General features: G+C 42.2%; 2 protein-coding genes across 3 annotated transcripts in view; one reads left to right on the top strand and one right to left on the bottom strand.

Annotated features, from left to right (window-relative positions):
- LOC149371174 (cholinesterase-like) overlaps nucleotides 1-1,198 on the bottom strand; it is a 31,284-nt gene extending 30,086 nt beyond the window's left edge. For both annotated transcript variants that reach the window (XM_089564756.1, XM_089564762.1), the window contains exon 1: nucleotides 531-1,198. In XM_089564756.1, the coding sequence (XP_089420882.1) occupies nucleotides 531-1,025 (495 nt within the window). In that variant the 5' untranslated portion in view covers nucleotides 1,026-1,198. The remainder of the gene's footprint in view (nucleotides 1-530) is intronic.
- Nucleotides 1,199-1,385: 187 nt separating this feature from the next.
- LOC149371173 (sialin-like) overlaps nucleotides 1,386-14,620 on the top strand; it is a 29,038-nt gene continuing 15,803 nt past the window's right edge. The window contains exons 1-5 of the mRNA XM_089564769.1: nucleotides 1,386-1,791; nucleotides 3,497-3,708; nucleotides 4,812-5,045; nucleotides 9,648-9,831; nucleotides 12,778-12,911. Of these exons, the coding sequence (XP_089420895.1) occupies nucleotides 1,743-1,791; nucleotides 3,497-3,708; nucleotides 4,812-5,045; nucleotides 9,648-9,831; nucleotides 12,778-12,911 (813 nt within the window). The 5' untranslated portion in view covers nucleotides 1,386-1,742. The remainder of the gene's footprint in view (nucleotides 1,792-3,496; nucleotides 3,709-4,811; nucleotides 5,046-9,647; nucleotides 9,832-12,777; nucleotides 12,912-14,620) is intronic.

Raw genomic sequence — 14,620 nt, 5'->3', positions numbered from 1 at the left:
AGGTCACGGTCGGTCGTCGTTCTTTCTCATGCCTTAGCAAGCCCATTACGCGTAAATTCTACTACCGTTCTTTCCGCAATTCTATCCTGAAAAACGCGTATTACCGCACGCGCGCTCGCCAACAAACGAAGAACGTGCCGTTTTTTCAGTTAGGTATTTTTTCGTTTTTTTTTTTGCTCTCCCTTTTTATTTTTGTTCCTTTCAATAATTAACATGGGACGTGGCGCATCCCAAGTTATCTGAAGAGTAAGTGTCACGATGACGACCACCTCCCCGAGTCTGGTCCGATCGAGTCCCATGGAACTGAAGCAACATACGCGATCGCACGGAACACGTGAGAACTGATAGAACTGGCGCGCAAGCACGGTAACGCGATCGCCTCAATGCCACCCCGGAAGCCGGATGAAGTCATCGTCACGATAAACGCCAAAACCGACCGCAAACCACGCTCTCAACGATGGACGACGGCTACGAGATGTTTGTTCGATCGCCAGTGGCGCGCGCCGCGCGGACATCGTGCATTGACTCACCCTAAACCTGTTGTGTCCGAGCGGCGGCTGGGCGTAGGGGATGCCCAGGTAGGCCACAGCGCTGGAAGGGTACTGCAGTCTGTCGTTCGTGTGGTCGATGCCGCCCTGCGACACTGGCCGCTGGTCACTGCGTGTAAACTCGGGGAGGTCGCACAGGTAGATGATCCTCCCTGTAAACACACCGGCCGGAGTCTTGGCCGTTTTGTATATGGTCGGTGTCGTGGTCGGTCGAATGGAGCAGCGTCCATCGCTGTACTTATGAAATTCGTCCGTGCGCTCGTAAAGTCCGGACAGCCCGATGTCCGCACGGTACAACGTGGGTCCCGGAGGGGCTCGGTTCCGCGGCAGGTAGTCGGGCGTCGCCGAATCAGGGTACCTTCCAGCTGGGTTGTTCCGCCACTGCTGCCCATGGCTTGCCGACCACGGCCCGACCACGGACAGCAGGAAAAGCGCGACGGACTGAGCGGCGGCACCACCACTGCTGCCGCGCCGCATCGTACGGTCTCAGATGAGCGTGTCCAGCCGATTCATAACCGCGCGCCTGCTGCTAAGGTGGCATACCAATGCTGACACACAGGAAGGGCCGCCGCGCCCGCGACAACGTGAACCACGCCTTTGCGTACGCTAGAGTTTTTGAACTTTGAGCCCGCTCGTCGCCACTCCGCCACCCTTCGGACGGTAAACAACTTTTAGTTCGCTACCTGCCCGACGGGCGGCATTGCCGTCGGCAGCGTTGCTGTAGAGGGTGGTCGGTGGCGACAGTAGTGCGGCGGCGCCGAGGTGCGGCAGCATGCGCGCGACAGCCACCCAAGCTAGCGTGCAGCGCACCACCACTAGGCTAGCGCAGCTAGCGTCGCGCGTTGATTGCGTGCATGATTGCGTGCGTTTATGGGCGCGTGCGTGCACCCGCGCTTGCGCTAGCTCCGAGTCTGAGCACTGCCAACTGCTCACACGATTGGCGCAATTCTTCACGTGACGTTGGCGTTAGGCGTTAGCAAGACAGAAGAGAAAGGAAGCGCACACACAGCGCTTTTTCAGCTATGGTTTAGCTGCTCGGTGTTTCACGGAGCAACCGAACGCACGCGCCGCGCGATACGCGCGATAACGTACAGTACACGAGGAGCAGAAATTCGCGCAAAGGCGAACAAAAATTGTGGAGAAGTGTGACTGTCGTCATTGATCGCAGTTCGGTGTAAAAAATACCTGTTAGGTATGGAAACGACAAGAGGAAATTTGGCTCCAGCGACCGAACATCGCAAAAGTAAGGTTTCGCTTCCTCTTGCGCTCGTGTTCACAGCCTGTTTTAAACTCACTTTTATAATAGCAGATTATTATGTAAAGTTGGTTCCTATTTAGCATAGATTTTAGCATTGCATTTAATTTCACTTAATTCCCTTCATCGCGGGCGAAGCAAAAGCTGCTTGAAAAGTGGTGAAGAGAATGCATGCATACGAATTTTGCTGCCATTTAAAAACGCCACACGAAGCGCACGAAATTACAAATGTGGCTTGTTGGGAAATATTAGCCATAATTCAGACAGCGTGAAAGGACGACATAATATAGTCTTTTCGCGCTACTTTTTGAGTTATGACAGGTTTTAATTGTTCAAGAGTCAAAGTTTTTGTATACCTGCTGTCAAAAGTTTATGCAAGGCGACTCCATCGAATTAAGAAATTTATTTTCTCTCCATTCAAGGCAATTTAATGGTGCACTGTGTAATGTGCAAAATCACAATTATCCTATAACTGTCTCCAGGATGCATTATAAAGACGACAGTGATATTAAATTTTTTCGCTAATATATCACCATCCGTAAACATTTGACATGTGCGTGATATATATGGGAAGAGCAAAATCAATCAACTAGAGAAAATGAGCCATGAATGAGAATGTCTTTCATAACATCAATGAAATAAAGAAGTGCATGTTTGGCATTGTGATTTTGATATATTCAAATTCTTATTTAAATTATACACTTAGCTTATACGAAGTCACAGTTGTGCAAGTGTTGAAATCCAGAAACAGCACAAGCAAGTTGCGTACTGCAGGTGCATTTTGAGCTGTCTGAAGTGCAACAGACAAAAAAAAATGTGTTGAGGATTATGTCTTTAATAGATGAGGCATTCTTCTGCGTGTCATATGTAAACAGGCAGAACTCCAGCGTCTAGTGCTGAGCTGTGAGATTCCGTTTTGTTCTAGAAGTTGGCAGTCAACTGCAAGATTGGTGTCTGAAATTTATGTAGACCTATTATTGGTCTCGTGTTCTTTTTGTTTTTTTTACAAACTTATAAACTTACTGCACCAACATTCCTTATCCTGTCACTGCATAATTGTCTCATGGCCTGCTTCTAGGAGCGTGATGCTACTACATTTCATATGTCATATACTTTCATCACTGACAGTTCGAAATTAGTTGTTCGCAGATGGGATAATTTGAAGGAAACAAACTTATTCTGCAAGATTTCTGGACCTAACCAACCTGCCCTATTTCTACCTTGGCAGTTCTGTGAAGAATCTGATCTGGTGCTTTTTACTAGCTCCTATTTGGCTTTTGTTCGCCATATGCACCATGTGGAGGCCCACATTTTCTTTGTCTTTTCTTTTTGGGAAGACAGGTCCACTGACCTAGCAGTCTGCCTCGCCTTGCGTGCCGTTCTTGAGAGTGCATTGTAATTGTGCACGTTGAGGTGATTATTGTGATTTATTATTTATTGGTATCGTTTTAATTAATCAGGTGTTCAGTGACTTGTTCATTATGTATGAAAGATATGGTTTAAGGAGCTCATATAAGACTTGATGGTTTACAAGTATTGCTGCGGAATGGTGCATGTAATCAAATTGAACTTTAGTTTTATTTTAGGTAGCAAAGCGTAGGCTCTTCGTGCGTGCAGAAGTCAGTCTCTCAAGCCTCGTGAATGCTTTTCTCTTCTGCATTTGATATGTATGCCAGTGTTTCTTTGAATGCAGCATGTCGGCTTCAAGTCCGCTACCTTATGAGCTTCATGATGTCCCTGGGCCTCTTTCTGGTGTACTCAATGAGGGTAAATCTGAGTGTAACCATCATTGCCATGGTGAACACAACAGCTGTGAATGGCAACTCAAGTGCAGTGAACCGAAACTCCAGCTGCCCGGCTTCGTACTCAAACACCTCAGCGGCAAGCGGAGGGGATGAGTCAGATGTACGTGCTCTTTGGAATCTTACTTTTTTTATGACCCCCACCTGGCTTCTTTCATATATCTCTCCTACTTTTTGTTTCCTGAGTTTTTTTTTTTTTTTCAGCCCGCAGAGCACAGGCCACTTATTGTGTCCATATGTACCACATATTTGTGCTGTCTTTCATACCTTTTCACCTGGATAAGGTTTTTCCACTTCAGTTTTAAAAAATGGAAGACGTAGCATGTAGGTTATGCTTCTTATTAAATTACTTCATTTTACAATAGCTTGTATATCATCCACAATCTCACTTCTGATGGCATGTATGAATAATGAGGTTAGCATTATGTCATTTTTTTTATACCTTGAGAAGGCAAATTGAGAGCTAAAAATAGCTATTCTATACAGGCACTTTATTGCTGCAGCAGTAACATCAAGACCCTGCACCAGTCTTACAGTTTGTACTGTTTTAATCCAAATATGAAGTCAGCCCAGAGTGATAGACAGCCTTTTAGGGATTTCAACTGTGCAGAGTTCATCAGAAACTAAGCTTTATTAAAAGAAGTAGGAGATTGATTAAACAAGCTACATTGTAGCTTTAAAAAGTTCCTTGGGACTTGTATTCTTTTGCAGCAGTTTTTCATGCCAAAAAGGGTGGGAAGGTAATTACAAGAAACTGATTTGAGAAATTAAATGTTTGCAAGCTGAGGTTTTGATCCTTTTCATGAAGAAACTCTATGACTCTGTTTTTTTGTGGGCTATTTAACATATGAATAGCACTTTATTACTATAGTATTGTGAGTCACTCTTTTGCAAATCTGAGGTGAAGAATCCAAAAAGTGGCAGCGTTCAGTCATAGAAACGTGGTTTGCAACTGTGGTGTTTCTTGTCTCTAGTGTCAAGATTTTAAACTGGCCTTTTCTTGTGAAGTTACTTGTGAACAAAGTAGTTTTTGTCCAACATGATAAAGGAATTGTGAAAAATAATGAAGGCACACTACTTCCCAAGGAACTTTGCTAGCTGCTTGCCAGCAGAACGGTGCTAAACAAAACTTTCCTAGCGTTGTATGCTGGAACGTCCGAAATACTCCTGCATGCTAGCACATTTTTCTTTCCTGAATGTATGCAGGACGGAGAGTTCTTCTGGGACCCAGTGATGCAGGGTTACGTGCTGAATGCCTTCTTCTATGGTTACATCATAACGCAAATCCCAGCTGGGTGGCTCGCAGAGGTCATCAATCCTGCGTGGATCTTTGCAGCTGGCATTGGTGTCACCTCGCTTCTCACGCTCACCACTGCAGTGGTGGCTAGAGCCAGCTTCATCGCATTCCTGGTGCTGCGGGTTTTCGAAGGCATCTCTGAGGTAACCAACTGCATTAAGAATTGAACCTGTGGTGGTTGATTTTGGAATTTTTGAAAAGCACTTGAAACTAAAGAAATGAAAAGACAATTGCTATTTTTCCACTTGGGCTCTGAGTATAGCAGTTTGTTATTTTAGCATCTGTTACATTTTGTCAAGGACATTGTTATACAGATGAATGCGAGAACTTTTTTGTCTTAACGTATTATGCCTACGACTGCAGTGCTGTCATTTGAGAAAGTCATATGTCCTGTTGCCATGAAACAGCGAGAGCTTCTCCCACACATCAACTTGCAAAACAGTAAGCTTGAAGAGAAGCATCAGCTGATATTAGACTTGAAGACAAGTACAAGAATGTTTAATCAGCCCTGGAAAATAGCGAGAGTGTGCTGTCCACTAGCAAGGGACTTTACAGCCTGGCAGGGTTAACGGTAAGCATTATTTGCTAGCAGCCTTAAAGGGACACTGAGGAGAGCTCTATTAATATTCTTTTTATAGCAAAATCTGATAGTTCGGCATTTCATGGCTTTGTTGCCACTTGGCCGGCAGCGAAAGATGCATTTATTTCTAAGAAATTTGGATTCGAAGTTGAAAAAGTTTTTCCCGCCACTCTGATTCAAACTTGGGATTCTCCTATGACGACACAGGACTAAGTGACGTGAAACATGACGTGAACACGACGTAACGCAGACTCCGTGATTTCTGGCTGCCAGCAGTGCGGCCCAGCAGCAGCTGAAAAGAAAGCTACCGCCAGCCGCACGTTGAAGGCTATTGCGGCCGTCGCTTCGTTTACGTTTGCACCGGCGTTTTGCCAGGGTTCCAATGGATCCCGTTCTCGAAGTCGTCAACGAAGTTCTCGCAAATAGACCCCTTTAGCATACCGTGTACCTTGTTTACCGTTAGCGGAATACCGGGAGCCCGCATACTGCTGTGATCAGGCGCTGATTGGTCCCGCTGCCGCAGGAGCGCGCGTAGCTTTCGGGTACGTGGCGCCATCTGGCGACGTCAAGATTTGCGCATGCATTTGCTGCGCCTCAGTGATTCATGACTTCTCGTGTCCTAGTGTTGCTAGAACTATTGGTTCTAGCAACACTGTTTTGTCCTATGACGTCATGAAGCTTGTACTTGCGAGTTTGGCCTGTGGCGGCGATACCTGTATTTTGGTTATTGCTCTTTTCTACGTTACAAGAGCTTTGTTGTCAGTATGAATGGCGTTTTTGTAATCAGGAGCTGGTATTCTGTCCATGCAAGTCAACTTCAATTTCTCCTCAGTGTCCCTTTAAGATGGTCAATGTTCACGGAAGCATGTACTATGAAGGAGAAGCATTCTGTGATCTGGCTTTTGCTCACCAGTAGCTGTATAAGTGGACAACTTTACTTTTTAATGATTTTTTTTCACAGACCACACAAAACTCCCGTGATGAAGGGACATTGATGAAACTTGTCATATGCAAGCTGCAGTGTTCCTGTGGCATGTGATGTGCAGTTGCTCTATCTTTATGTCGAGGTTGATAACATTCTTAGCGAGGCAAGTGGCTGCAGAGTGGAGCAGATAGGTTATCTGATAATGGAAGAATATGCGCTCGTGGCTCTCTGAACATGGTCCTTCCTGGTACTTGTGCTATCACATGATTTAGCACACCTCCTGGCGTCTCTGGCGTCACTGGGGGGTTTCTGCTGGCACAGCTTGGAGAAATTAATGGGGCGGACCACAGCATGAGGATTGAGGAGGTTGAGGGTAGGTAACTGAAGGTAGTAGCATGCTGGGTCTCCACACCAGATGCTGCTGTCCCCATAGTGATGCCTCTATTGCTCACTGTGTGAAAAAAAAAAGTATACTATATAATTGGCACTTTGGATAACAAGATAGTCTACATGTATAAAATTCTTACTGCAACTATACTGACAGTTTTGACATTGGAAATTAGTTATGATTACTTTTATGTTATTTGAACACCCCTGTTTTCTCTTGTAATGCACTAGGAAGAAAAAGTAACTTTCAAGAATTATATTTTTGTGCCTAACGTTAATCGTATCTTCTGAACACTAGCACAGTGCAAGTTGGCATGCGTGTACTGTCTGTGGATGATAGGATCTGTGCAGTCGCCGTGCAGTCGGGCATTTTAAGGATTTCAGAACCAGTTTGCTTTCTTTTTCTTTTATTTTATGTGGCCTGTATACGTATTGGATAGGAGGCATCGGAACAATAGCTACTGTTTCCTGGTTTGGATATGTATTGATAAGGGATGATGCTTCATTGTTGAATGTATCGCGATCGGATCTGACTTTCCCTTGACCGAAAATTATGTAGACACAACTTCATTTATGTTAATCCCAGTAATGATCCTTAGTGGAGGATGTGATTTCATGTAATAAATATATTATAGGTTTTTTTTTGCATATTTTGGTCTTACTCATCACTTTACCTGCAGTACAACTAAATGAATATTGATTGTTTGCTTTCTTCTTCTTTTTCTTTGTGTGCAGTAATTAATCAGCTTATGACAGTAAAATTTTGCTAACCAGCTGTATTGTAAAATGGCATACAGTAACCAGAGGCCAACAAAGATGTTACATTCACTGCAGTAGTATATTACAGAAATGCAAAATTATTTTCTGGCAGCTGATTTTTTTTTCATCCTTGATTATGAAAGTATGGATTACAGCAGTACGGTTTGCATCCTTTTTGTAGGTAATGTAAAGCGGTAACTATCAAGGCCTAATGTAAAGTACCATTGGCTTGTCATCCATAATGCCAGAAAAATAAAAAAACATATTATTTAGTATTTGTTTCGCCTAGTTGCAATTCTCACCTATATTCTATCTGGGAATTTCTAGTCACCTGTGATCTGGTACAATTCCTCTGCCTACCGTGGTCCCAACTGGGATAATTACTATTCATGAAAAGCAGCATTACTATACTCTTTATCACTGGTTATCCGCTGCATCAATCAGCTTAAGTTATTGTCTGCTTTGAAGTTAATTCTGATAGCTGCTTAAGTCAAGAGCCACAGTTAACTGACTGTTTCGTACAAGCACAGTCCTATACTAAAAATGTAATTCCGTAATTGAACTTGGACATTATCACTTCAGCTGTTCATCTCATGAACGAGCTTCAGCAACCTTCAACAGTGGCCAATGTGGCATGCATAGTACATTCATTATCTATCTCAGAGATAGAATGATTGGGATCAGTTATACAAGACAGGAGGTTTCATGAATCTCCTACCCAAAGATAAAGAGCAAAGATAAAGAGCAAAGATAAAGATGAAGGTAGATAGCAAAGATAAAGCTTTGTATGGTAAGTGGTCTTTATATTTTTGTAGACTGTGATTGCGCGATGCTGACTGAAAGCTGCAGGAATGGAGGTAGTCTGGCTGTTCAGCTTTTTTGCCTAAAAAATCCAGTCAGAGGCAAGAGCCAGCAAAAGAACCATAAGTTTCATAAAGAGAGCTGCATTGTTCTTGTTGCAGTCATTTCCTGCTCTGATGAAATATGGCAGGTGGAATGTTTCTGACGCAGAATAAAAGAATGCGCATATGCCAAAGTCATAGCGTCAGCTTGGTGCTTTACTCAAATGCTTGCTATACATTTGCTTTCCTTGTGATTCAGGTCAAAAATTCTATGATGACTGGAACATTTGGGCAGCTGTTCTGTGCAGCTGTTCATATTTTTTGTATCACTGGCTGCAGCTGTTAAAGCATAAACATGGCACTGTCATGCTCATATTTTTGGTGCGAGTGTAAGGGGGGGGTGTCGGCCAGAGAGCAGCTGGCAACCTCTGATTCCAAGATCAGCTTGTCTGTTAGTTATGAGCTAGGAATTTAATAACAATAATGGTATTTATTTAAGCCAAAAGTACACTTCTTGAACCATTCAGACTTTCCTGACATTCCATAATTGACACTTGTTATTCTCTTCAGTCTGTTCTTTTATTTGGCACACATTACATACCTGTTCCAATGACAGGTTATGGTACCTTTTTGGTATAGTTAGTACTGCTGTAAAAGGTAAATGGCCAATATTTCTGACTTCATTCATTGGGGCTCTTTCCTTACATTCATTTTTGCTATACAGAACAGATGTTTCTGTCATAGTGACTTGTGCTTATACCTAATTTAAAGGACATTACTGGTGCACCGTTCTTTTCTTATAAAACAAAAACTTACAGCAGATGAATTTTCTAATTAGAAATTGTTAGATCTCATCATTTCTTGTCCTGCTATCTTGACCATGGCAATATTTGCTAGAAGGTCAAAATCCTTTTCAGCTAGTTACCTATCATCCGTCATTTCTAATAAATGGAAGCTAACTTGAATGTGAATTATCTCTCGTTCATATGCTACTTTGCATGCATGTTTTCTACTGTAAATATGGCCTGTTTTCACTTTTTTTTTCTTTGCATCCTTTTCATTGTACTCTCAGGGACACAAAGCTCTCTGTACAACCTTTACGTATGCATTTGTGTTTTTTTAATTTGTTGCTGTTCTGTTCACTTCTGAGCACTTTAATTTTCCTCCTGGGCGCATTAGCATGGTCATTCCTGTGACCTTTTTGTGGACACAGAGATAAACGTTTCAACAGTGTAAGGAATGGTGCGTGCAGGGTGTGACCTTTCCAGCAACTTATGCCATTGTGGCCCGGTGGGCGCCAGTGCAAGAACGCAGCTTCCTTCTCGCCATTAGCACCTTGGGCAGTGTCATGGGCACCGTCGTGACGCTGCCTGTTTCTGCACTCTTGTGCCAGTATGGTTTTGCTGGTGGTTGGCCATCGGTGTTCTACATCACAGGTGTGTATGTTACACAGTGCCTTGGTTGCTTAGACTGTGATAAAAACTGACAGTTTTAACTAGTAGAAGGGTAATAAGGGAGTAATTACTCATTGACATCCACCCGAGCGCAGCCATACGGCTACAAAGGAGAGTTAAGCAGTTTTCTGAGAAACTTCGTAGTTAAAGAAGACTGCTCCGGTGAAGCGGTGGTCCCGGGTTCGAACCCCGGACCAGGCCGAATTTTTCTTTAACTATGGAGTTTCTGAGAAAGCTGTATAGCTTTCCTTTGTAGCCGTATGGCTGCGCTCGGGTGGATGCCAATGAGTAATTACTCCCTTATTACAAATCTACTCCACCTTGGGGGATTCCCCTAAAACATTTGGCCAACTAGTAGAAGGCTGCCAGTTTTCAAGAAGCAGGGCCAGTTTTTCTCGGAGAACACTCGCACACTACTCATACTGGTGTCCCTCTCTACAGAGACCTTTCCGTTCTTTGCACGCACAAGTCAAAACATGTGCTCTTGAGGTCGCTGCAAACACGTGCAGAATGCTTAAATTAACACTTCCTTCATACTTGGGCCACGTGTACCTAACAGTTTGGTGAGAAACATGTCGGTGGGTGGGGAGAACTTGCTTGTGAAGGTCTATGCGAGTGTTCAGATTGGAGTAGTAATTACACTTCACACTCGTTAAATATCCTCGCACGGATGTTTGAAGAAATTTTGTATTCCATTTCATGTTATTTTTCGGATAGATGGGACCACATTTTGTGTTGGTGCTTAGTCATTTGGTATCTTTTGTGGCACCGCAGTGATGCACCTAGGTTTAATTAACGCAGCTTGTCTTACTCTTTTTGATAATTCTGAATGATAAGACTCCTGGGAAAATATTGAGAAATAGAAGCTCCTGCATTCAGCATTTGATCCTGGCTATGTATTGACTATGTATGTATACATTATAGCTGTGTGCGATTACGGTGATAAAAAGTTAACACTCCATTTTCACCTTCATATACTGTGTCTATACATTTGAAAAGAAACTTCCAGTCATGGGAGCAGGTTTTAAATGCTTGGTATTAGTACTTCCGTTATTGAAAAAACAAAAAGCCATTAGCAAGCCAGCAGTATTATATCACATGCTTCAATCATTATGATCATTCTTTATCATTTACATCTGTCCTTTCCCTAGTAAACCAAAAATAAAATATGCTAGTTATGATCATGCAGATTAAGTTAGTGAATGCATATGGTTATAGTAGAGTTTAACAAGGCTAATTGGTACAAGTGCAAGCAATGCAAAATGGAGTGATCTGAGTTAGGAACCATATTAATTTTTCTTCTGCGCCAAACTTGACAAGACATTGAAAAGATCATGTATCTTTAGGAAAATTTCTTAAAAAGCAGAAGATATGGTTCTCTTTTATACTAGGGCCAGGAATATCATTGAGTGCGTGCTATTAAATGACCATCGTCATATTGCTTCAACCTGGATAGACACAGTGCTGTGTGGGTATCTGTCTGCCCCATTTTTTTCATGCTGTTCCTGCTTTTGAACTAAAATGGGATGGCCTAAATAAAGACTATTGACAGCTGACAAGCATTGATGTATCCGGTTCAGTAGGTCGCTAGCATGCTATCACTGTGGCACAGTTGGCACAAATACAGCACAGATGCACCAACAGCCTCCTAAAGCTCCGCATGTAGACAGATTACCTTTTCACACGTTGTGTAGCAGGGACAATGGAATCAGTGCTGTCTGGCACATGCATTCATGGCTTGTCATGATAACCGGAAGGTTATCTCAAGTAAACATGAACCACACCCCGTTGTCAGATGGTGTCACTGAGGAGAATGAGGCCCTTTGCAAGCAGAGAGGTTAAAATGTAATATTCCTGCAGTTTTCTTTTTTCTGAAATTTTAATTTATTTAGCTGTAGTAAGATACATGGGTAGGAGGGGTTGATTTCAGTAAGCAGGGATTTCTTCTTGTTCACTCTTTGTGTCCATTATTCATTGACGTTGTTGTAGTTTATACTTTGATGTGCCTTATTCCAGCGCCCTTCCTGTTAAAATCCCCAGTGGATTGACAGTATCTCTAAATAAATAAAGAATGTACAGAGCACAGAGAAGTAGAAGAGATTAATGAAACCTGGAAAATAAAGGCAGGTCTCGAAGGGCAAGTACTTTTTGAACAGTGATAGTGAGTTAAAATTTGTAGAAACAATACTGTTACAAGCAGGGGTTTGTTAAGTGCAGAACGAGGAGACTGGCGCTAGCTGGGACCGCTTGCCATGTCTGAGCACAAAACTCCTCTACCTCTTTTCTCTTTCTTTTCATCTTCTACATGGTGTTCACAGCCTCTTCGTGGGCGTCACAATACAATACAATAAATGAGAGCATTTGGTTGGAAGAATTTTAAAACTAACGTCATAGAAACAAAAAATGCAACTTAGAAATTATTGCTCATGAAACAGTGTAATGAAAAAGAAGAAAAAAAAGCGTGCTTGTGTTTATTTCTTGTGGTGTGTGTCTGTACAGCTGAAACTTAACAACCTTTCAGTTACAGAGAGCAAGGTCAGTTTAAAACAAACACTCTCACAATGATGTATTGGACTGCAGTGTGACTGAAGAAAGTACATGAATAAAAACTTTGCTCATACTGTGTTACACACAACTGCAGTGTGAACACCGTACTGCTATAAGACATTTTTCCATTGTGTATTCTTAATTATGTGCTGAAAAATGCAGAGGGAACTGTATTTTTCTGTGTAACCACAGAGAACAGTGCCTTTCTTTTCTTTAACTTTGCTTTGCTATCAGTGCCTTTGGTTGCAAAAGCAGAGACAGCGGCGCTTAAGGATGTAACAAATCATCCTAATCAAAAATTGTTTTAGTGTATCAGAAGGCTGCAGTAAGAATTTTTTACTGTACACTACAAAGTCGTACATGTGTTGGCTGGCATCCCAGGTCTCCTTGGCTGCGTATGGTTTGTCATATGGATACTTGTGGCATCTGACATGCCAGAAAAACACCACTTCATATCACAAGAGGAGAAGAAGTACATTGCTGAATCACGTGATGCCAAGTTTGCAGTGCGCAAAGTAAGTCATCTTTGTGCATTGCTCCTTGGTCTTAGTTTGGGTTCCAGTAATAAGTTATAGTGCCACATTGTATTTCGAAAAAAAAAAGAAAAAGAAATGGCCATTTAAACCTGTGGATGATGTTCTAATTCCCCTTACTCACACATAGTGAGCTGTGTGGATAAATTTGCACTCCTCTGAAATGAGGTGAAAAGAAAAAGGAAAAAATGTGGAAAGAAGAATTGAAGGAGATAAGTACACATCTGTAGTGCAGAGTACAGCAGCTTAGTGAAGTGTGTTTGTCAGGTGAAAAGTATCGCATCCATACACAGGCTGCAACACACTGCATGCCATGGTATTGGTAGCCTGATGGCTGGATAAGCTGATGATTAGAAGTTTGTATTCAAGCATGTGTTTGCTGACATACCATTTGTTTCTGTTGCTAATGTGCCACACCTTCTATTGTGGGTGCTTGCCTGCTTTTTGTTGCCCATCATCATCATCATTAGCATCATCATCATCATCAGCCTGACTACGTCCACTGCAGGGCTAATGCCTCTCCCATGTCTCTCCAATTAACCCTGTCCTTTGCCAGTTGCGGCCACCGTATCCCCACAAACTTCTTAATCTCATCCGCCCGCCTAACCCTAGCAAAAAAACTGATAGAAATTTTTACAAGTCTCTTAAAAATATGTATAGGTCGTACAGGTCCTTCTATTAGTCTGATTTATATTCCTACCTGACCCATAGAACTCTGTACCAGACTGGTAGGGAGCAGATAGATCTCACTGTGCCATGTACAAGACCTGATAGGATGATGTATCAGTCTTTTACAGAAAACAGAGATCCTCATACAACATATAGAATTCCAACTGACACACTAATAAAGCCCGGTAGAATATTACAGAAGAGGGCAAATACGGGCTGGTTGGTACATGTTTCACGAATTGGAAAAGCGCTGGTGTAAATTCCTAGTCATAAAGTTCGCTTCAGTTTCGTGTCTTTCAGGAGTGGAGAGATATTTTGCATTTTTTTTTTCAACCTGTTCTGTGGTTGATGTTGGTTGCTTTTTGTAGTTTGCTTATAGCAGTTTTCTTTTATTGCCTGCTACTCTGTGCTCAAGCTTTTACTGTTTAATGCGAAAATATTATTCCTGTTTTAAATGTGATCACCCTTCTGCTATTCCTGTTGTGTTCTTGACGAGAAGGTATGTGTTCATTTACAGTGAATTTCTAGTCAGTGGCTCCTTTCGTTTGTTTTATGGTTTACAACTTGCAGGATATGCAGTGTTTTGAAATACTTTGTCACTCCTCCTGTTGGTGTGGTTGATTTTTATTGGGTTAATATTTTCTTCACAGCATTTTTTTTTTGTTTCCTGCAGGACAAGGCAGGTGTGAATACGATGTGGGTTTCATTGTTATTCAATGTAAAAACCTTTGCTGTTTTAAATGTGATCAATATGTGCCAAGCAGTTCAAAAACGACTAATAATTATTAGTCGTTTTTGAACTGCTTGGCACATTAATTTTGTTGTGTAGATTTTTATTATGCATTCCTTCACAAATTGTTTGCTTCATCATTTGAATTATATGTACTGCCTTTTGTGATAATACAGAAATATTGTTTTTTACTTATTTTCTTGGCTGTCGAGAAAGCTTGTTTCTCCTCGATGCACATACTACACCTATACAACACATACAGGTACTGATAGGTGCCATAGATCTGGTACAC

The sequence above is a fragment of the Amblyomma mixtum genome, chromosome 1 (assembly GCF_055824585.1).
Source record: "Amblyomma mixtum isolate Tamu chromosome 1, ASM5582458v1, whole genome shotgun sequence".
Classification (NCBI taxonomy): Eukaryota; Metazoa; Arthropoda; class Arachnida; order Ixodida; family Ixodidae; genus Amblyomma; species Amblyomma mixtum.
Note: the sequence above shows the minus strand (reverse complement) of the source record. Positions and strands in the feature narration are given on the sequence as shown.